The following is a 7,646-nucleotide window of genomic DNA, read 5'->3' as shown; positions in this document are numbered from 1 at the left end:
GTACTCTTAAGTTCTGTTGTAATGTTAAACAGCAGACAAGCCAATGCTTCACTCTGCTGTACTCTTAAGTTCTGTTGTAATGTTATTTATTATGATTCGCTTATCAAGCTACGGAATTGTATCTTAATTGTGTTTATCATCTTGTTAGTGAATTTTTCTTTGACCAGTTTCAACTTGTTAAAAGGTTAACATAGTATTAATCTTTTTAAGTTTTTGACAATTTATTTAGCTTCTAAATAAATATGTTACCAATTTCTTTGTTTTATTTCAAGGAGTTCTACAGATCAATGTCGACCCTCAATTTAGAAGATATTGAAAGAATAGCTACTTGCTATTATTCAGATGAAGAGAGGAGTTAGCCGTTAGCTCTAGTGCCCGGAAGCTATTCATAAAGACTTGAGGGATTGCACCCTTTAATGGACTACCATTTATAGTTCTGTGTACATCATATGTAATATATATAATATATGGAATTTGTAATCTATCATTTCATCCATTTTATTATTTATTTAGCTGTATGGTTATGAGGATGGAAAATATAAACTGCTTTTTTTTTTTAATTAGTTTTCCTTACTAGCCAATTCATTTGCTTGTAAGCATCCTGTTTTCGTTTATATGAATTAACAACGGTTTTTTTTTTTTTTTTTTTTTAATTTAACATGAACAAATAATTATGGTCAAGTTCAGAAAGTTCCTTTGTTTTAGCATGTGAGCATGAGTCTTAGATTAGGCCATTATCTATTTCCAATTATCATGGAAAATGGTTGTGTTGTTTGATACAACATAATGTGTTGTGCATAATATGGTTATTCATATTATGAAGATGAGCTTTGGAAAAGCTCAAACATCATTTTGAAATAGATTATTATCATATAATCTTTGATAAATAAATTTTCTATAAAAGTAATTTTAAATTGAATTAACCTATGATGGATATTACTGTTGTTTTTTAACACAACAAGCAGTGAGTATATATAACATAGTTCTAGGAATCTTTTTCATAGCAGCACCCAAAATATTTGTATTGTATCATTTTGCAATGTTCCAAAATTTAGTTTATTTTTCAGATATCGTTAGTAATTCTTTACAAAAAAAATTATATGCATTGTTTTAAAATTGTATATTTTAAATTTAATAATGATTTTTATTTGACTTTTAAATCTTCTAACTGTTATGATTAATTTAAATTGACTAAACTGTATTTTCTTAGCCATTATTATGTTTATAATAGGCAGCAAAGTGAGATTCACTTTAATCCATAGAAGTTTGAATCAGTTATTCATTTTCTTTTGGATTTTTACACAAATAAGTCATTATAATGTATATTAGAATCAAAATATATGTTGCACTCGACTTTATCCATTAAAACCCATTCCCTTAAATTAGTTATACAAAAAAATGTTTTCTGATCAATTTTGATGATGTTTCTTATCAATTTAATTAATGGCATTCTTATTATTTAATATTAAAAAAATTAAGAATATAGACAGTATAACTTGCTTAAAAGTAACATGAGGAGCCCGACTGAATTAGTTTCTGTTTTTCAATTTGTCTCATAATTGAGTAAACCTTCCCGATAATACATAATAATTACATACATACTAAATATTTCAAATACATAAATTGTCAGTGTTCTGTAAAAAGAGCGAATCCAACTTTACCTAGTCTGCAAAATTGTTTTTGGAAGAAAAACCAAGTAGTTGGATTAATTAGTATCATTAGCTATTGCAGTAAAAAGACAAATTGTAGTTGTTGATTTTGTCTTTTTTTCAGGACATCTAAAACATATATACCTATGAATTTATTTATTGTTTATTGCACTTTATTTCTTTTCTTGCATTTGGTAGAAAATGTTTCTTGTTCATGAAGACTGTTTTTCTAATGCTTTAGATTTTCAAAGGTGATGACGCCGTGTTCATCATCTTCTTAATATCCCTTATAATCAGTGTAAGCTCTTATAATGGCAAGTTATACTGTATTTGTAAAAAAATATATTTATCTATCGAGAGTGGTAGAAATGTCAAATGTCAAAAAGACCCAATTGAATATTTAGTAGTTAACTTTAAAGTGGCTTTTCTATCAATACCTTCAGGTGAAATGTAATAATCTATCACTCCCCTTAAATTTCATGTAAAGAAATGCCGATATATAGTAAACTACTATAATGGAAACATAACATTCCTTAATGACCCAAGTCCATTTTCTAGTTTTTTATATTTTTCTTAAACAATTTTTTTATTAGATTTCTGATGAGATGAATGAACTTATTTCAAGAATGGTTGAATCGCAAGTGATTTTGTAAAGTAAAATTTTTAAACTCATTATTCTGTATAAAAACTGTTAAAGAAAAAACTTAATATCAAAAATAAGAAAATGGACTTGGCTGGTTTTGGAATTATATGCTTCATATATTCAATTAGCTCTCCTACAAAACTGGTATTTTTAACATTTGACGAATACAATATAAGTATTTGAAAATAAAAGTTTTAGCATCTCCAACATTTTTATTTCAATTAATTTCTTTCCACCACTATAGGAACACAAATTTAGAAAAATGACTGCCGGTAATAATCACTATAGATATTTCAGATTTTACTCAACAGTTTTGCCTTAATTTTAATTTGTCAATTGTAAAATGTACAAAACACCATTAATGTGAACTGATTAATGTTTGTGACAATAAAAGTTTATTTAAAAAAGTTTTTTTTTTTATCTTACATCACTCCTATTACAAGTAATAAGTGATAGCCCTCCATTGTGAAAGAAAAGAAATAAAGCAGTTTGATACACTGAGATGAACTAGAGGGCAATATTTAAAATTTTAAATTGGATTTACTGTTTTCAAACAAAAAGTTTTTAATTATTTGACATTATAGAGAATGAAGGATAATTATAGTACAGGTGGCAGTAAAAAAGAATCTCAAAATAATATTTGTTGATAGCCAAGTTTTAACCCCCTTTGCAGGTCTACATTTGTGCTAAATAAACCAGAAACCCTAGACTATAGGAGTATAAAGGAGTGACAATAGAAAATTATATAAAATAGAGTAAATTACAATAATATGAAAACTATATAGGTCCTGTATCTAAGCTATATAGCCTGAGGTGGGTTCTCTGAAGTACCTGTCATGCTGGCCTGGCTCCTAATTAAGATCTGAAATCTAACTTCAAAGAAATTTGATTTTTAAGATACTTATTTTTGAATAAAATTTAGTAGTTCTTAAAAAAATGAATTATATCGTTATGAATCAGCATCTAATATTTTATTTTATTTATTTATCACCCTACCCTGCCTGTTTAAGCAATACGGGTGTTCGCAGCAGTGGGTACAACTCATTGCAACATATCTTGCTCTTCTACTTACCTCTCAGTTCTTTTACTCTGGTCTTGCTGTTGAAGTTTCTTCTATCCTACCCAGGGAGAAATGAGAAGAGCCTACAGCTTCTTTCCACCCACACACGAAGGTCTTTTAGTATGGGTAGTTTTTTTCCTTGATCAGCTCAGGGAAATCATTCTCCGTCAGAACATTGAATCCCGTCTCCCTCATCATCTTGGCTGTCAGTGCCTCATAGGCAGTACAGGTGAGAATGACGTGCTCGGCAGTCTGTGGAATCCGACAAATCGGGCATAGGGGATGTTATATTAATATATTTCTTTATTATTCAAGATTGCATTACTTCCCCCCTCCCCTTACTATATTTCTGTAATATTGGTTAGGTGGTAAAAATGTACTGTTTTTGTCACACTTTCAGGTTTTTCTTTCTTCTGACACTACACAGTTAATTAATAAAAAATAATATAAGGTGATCAATTAAAACAAATAAAATTTTAAGTGTTTACATGAAAAAGAGAATCAAAGGTAATCAAATGCTATTTAAATCAATGTACAATAAATGACATTAGGGGTACCTCTCTCAACAAGTAAAAGGAGCCAACCGACATTTGAGCTTCATTGCACAACTATAACATACTATAGAAGTGCAACTCAATATAGTGCCAAGTAACCAGGTGATCATCTATGGTTAGAAGGACTTGATGCAATATGATCTGTATTTTAGAAACAGAAGACAGCAAAAAATAAAAGAAGAAACTGAGAACAGTTCTTTTAAGAAAGCTTTTGCGTATGCCACAGTAAGGCCATTTTGCCATTCTCTCTCCCATAGCCCATTACACGTTGCTTTTTGCTGCAATTTCATTTTGTTTTAAATTCATTACTTCAGAATATAGTTCCCATCCATGTCACATGGAGGGCAAGTCAATCAGTCTCTGTGATGCCTATCCAATGCAGGTGTTTTTGGAGATCAAGTCCTTTATCATGCGGAAAAAAAGGCACTCCCTCAGCTCTGATAAGATTGCAGAAGACTACTCATTCAATAGGTTTTCCCACTTCTTACTTGCTTGGACTTTGACTAATGCTTGTCTTGTACTTAAAGGTAGAACATGCAATGGTTTGTGCTGTTCTGTAAGATATTGGTCGAACAGATTGAGACCAACTTGGCCTGGTATCCGTTGCAGAGCTTTTTCCCAAGGTGTCTGCTGTTCCTACACTTTTCTTCAACAGATGACTCAGCAATTCCAAGTATATATAATTTCTGTATAGCGGCTTGGGATGACTGAAGATTCCATCACAAGGTAAATAGTTTCTCATTTCATAACTGTTCATTTCTCCATCATAACTGTCACATCCAGCTTTAACGGGACAGTTGAAAGTAACTTCAATAAACAACCGCTTCAGCTCCCTTGTTACTACCTGATGCACAGCCATCTGTAGAAATATGTAGCTGTTGCTCTATGAGGGAGTTTTCAATGCTGTTGTTCAAGCCATAAATTCAGGGTGATCCTTCTTGGTCCGACTACATGCGTTTGTATGTCAAGAAAGATGGATTTGAACAAAGGGTTACTATAATTAAATTAAAATTTAATTTAAACTCCAAACATTTCTAAAACTCTTTGCATTAGCAAAAAAGAGAAGTGTTAGACTGAAAACACAAAGCCTGTTTCAGATATATCATATTTAAGAACGTACTACTAAGAATATAACTACTGAAGATTCCATCTTTTGTACAGCAGTCTTCCAGAAAACCAGACAGTGGTTTCCAAAACCAAGAGAACCAAATAAGGGTGATATTTAATCATCAATAAACAATAAGTGATTTTATCTAGTCATATTTCAAGTATGTTATCTACATTTTTTACAGGTTAGATAGAAAGTTGGCAAACTTCTCCAAGCTCTCCAGTAAAAATTAGAAAAAGGAAGTTAATCACTTTTATTACTAACCTTATAATATAAATGAAAATAAAAGTAAAAATTATAGATGGTATAACAAACAATTTTACAACAATTAATCATTAAATGTTTTCCCATCTGCCTCACCTTATAATTTCATGCATTTTTTGTCACTCCTCCATTATTTTATATAATAATTTTCCTAAAATCTGTTACTGTTAGTTAGCTTTTTAATAGTAATAATGTATCTATATCACTAATCTAATTTTCGGAAATTTATTTTTAAACTGAGAGAATATTTCTCCTTTAGTTGTTGAGATCTTTCAGTTCACATTTATTCATTTTATATCATTACTAACAATGAGAGATGATTAATTATCCGAAATGAATAAAATTAAAGGTTTTAAAGCATGTAAGACCTGTCAGACTATTTCAATGGTAAGACCCTATCTGAAATTAAACAGCCTTTAAGTATACATTGGTGAAACAATTTTAATAAAAATGATTAGACTGTTTTCAAGAAAATTATTTTAAAAGAATTGTAAAATCGATAGTATAAAAAGTAGTTTAGTAGTAGTTTTAGTTAGTAAGTCAATTTCAGGGAATCATTTACCTATATTTAGTGCACAATTTCAATTTTGTTAACCTTTTCGGTTTCACAAGGCTGTTGGCACACAAAAACCTAAAAAGGCAGACCATTTTGCAAGGCTTTCTTATTTGGACTCTACAGCCATTAAAACATGTATTTCGATTGAAAACTCTGATTCCAAAATTTTTCAAGATCGCAATACTTTCCTATCCTGAATATTTCATATATTTATATATATATATAAGTAAGTGAACATAATGACTGAACTGTAAAGAATTCATTTCATAATTGTTATCTTAGCAGAAGGGGCATATTCTGCTAAGATAACAATTATGAAATCACAGTTTAACGATAGGCTACCTAAGTCAATAAATAATTAAGTAAATCATATTATGTCTTCCGCAAATAAGGTGCTTTGACTGTAGTTCATCTCATTTAATTTTCAACCCCTTTAGATATTAAAATAAAAGATCGCTAACAAGTAGCCTATTTATAATTTATAGTCTAAAATATTTCCTTCCAGTATTATTCTGTGTGCTCCAATCTTCCATTTCAGGATGCTGATATATATATTAAAGATAATAATGGCTCTTTCTGACTGTTCCTCCATCCAATAAATTCAGAAAATTAAATTTTAAAAAATAAATTATATGACAAACAGTTTAAATTATAAACTGCTTATAAAGCGAATTAGATTTCTTCCTACATAGTTTATCAGAATAGTGTATCTTACAAATTAACGAAATAAACCAATAGCATAAAAATTCGTTAATGGGAAAGGGATGAAGAACATTCAAAAAGTGAAGCACACATTTTGTAATTATGTTGACAGGTTTAGGTCTCTACATATTAATTCTGAATGCAGAATAAGTTACGAGCTAAGATCAAAATATTTTATGGAAGCGAAAGGTATTTTTAAAAGATTTAAGTGATATTATTTTATATTTCAAATGAAAAATAAAGAAAGAAAATAAAACTTACATAAAAATGAGATTACTAAACAAATTTTACAAAAAAAAAATAGTAATAACAAATAACAAAAACATATGACTCATAATAAACTTTAAAAAAAAATTCATTTTTTATTTAGCATTTTTTTCTTCTTTTTTTTTTTTAAAGGCAGTTTATAGACAACATAAAAGTTGCTCAGTCAAAGAACAAAGGTAGATAAATCAAAGCTGAGTGAGTTTTGGTTTCCCAAAACGAGTGACAGGAGGATTGCCTATGAGTATTAGAGTCAAGCCTGGGGCCAACAACGTTTATTTAATTCATCACTTGTTCTTTTTCGAGCGTTTCTTTCCCCTTCCAGAGCCATTCTGTGAGTAAAGGCTGTTTAAGAGATCTTCAAAGTCAGGCTCAGGTCTGGAAAAAAAATTATAATCGCAAATTAAAGCAATATCAGATATATTCCGAACAATCAACTTTTTTAAAAAATAATTTTGGTATAATAAATTTTTAAGAGTTTAAATTAAAAGTAGGGCCTAGAAGGATGAATTTTTAATCAATAATTTAAAACTGGTTAATAAATAAAATTAAAAATACATCTATAATCTTAAAAATTTTGATATAAGTTTCTCAAAATCACCATTTTTAATATACATACTTTTGGAAATAACCTTCATGTATAAAAATTATAATCAATAAAAGATGAATTTAGATAAATTATTGGCATAAGGCTAACAACTAATTTTGGTATAATATTGTATTTTACTTTAATGTGTTAAATATTAAAAGTAAAGCCTTGAAGGCTGAATTTTTAATGAGTAATTGGAAAACAAATAACTAAATAGAATTAAAATTACTTGTATCTGTAATCTTAAAAATTTCATG

General features: G+C 29.1%; 2 protein-coding genes across 2 annotated transcripts in view; one reads left to right on the top strand and one right to left on the bottom strand.

The window, feature by feature from the left end:
* LOC106685049 (ubiquitin-like protein 4A) overlaps nt 1-560 on the top strand; it is a 7,695-nt gene extending 7,135 nt beyond the window's left edge. The window contains exon 4 of the mRNA XM_014427525.3: nt 273-560. Coding sequence (XP_014283011.1) covers nt 273-359 — 87 coding nt within the window. The 3' untranslated portion in view covers nt 360-560. The remainder of the gene's footprint in view (nt 1-272) is intronic.
* A 6,379-nt stretch (nt 561-6,939) lies between these two features.
* LOC106685047 (uncharacterized) overlaps nt 6,940-7,646 on the bottom strand; it is a 24,055-nt gene continuing 23,348 nt past the window's right edge. The window contains exon 13 of the mRNA XM_014427523.3: nt 6,940-7,178. Within this exon, the coding sequence (XP_014283009.1) occupies nt 7,088-7,178 (91 nt within the window). The 3' untranslated portion in view covers nt 6,940-7,087. The remainder of the gene's footprint in view (nt 7,179-7,646) is intronic.

This window comes from Halyomorpha halys, unplaced genomic scaffold (assembly GCF_000696795.3).
Source record: "Halyomorpha halys isolate HHAL.00 unplaced genomic scaffold, Hhal_1.1 Scaffold653.1, whole genome shotgun sequence".
In the NCBI taxonomy this organism is placed as follows: domain Eukaryota; kingdom Metazoa; phylum Arthropoda; class Insecta; order Hemiptera; family Pentatomidae; genus Halyomorpha; species Halyomorpha halys.
Note: the sequence above shows the minus strand (reverse complement) of the source record. Positions and strands in the feature narration are given on the sequence as shown.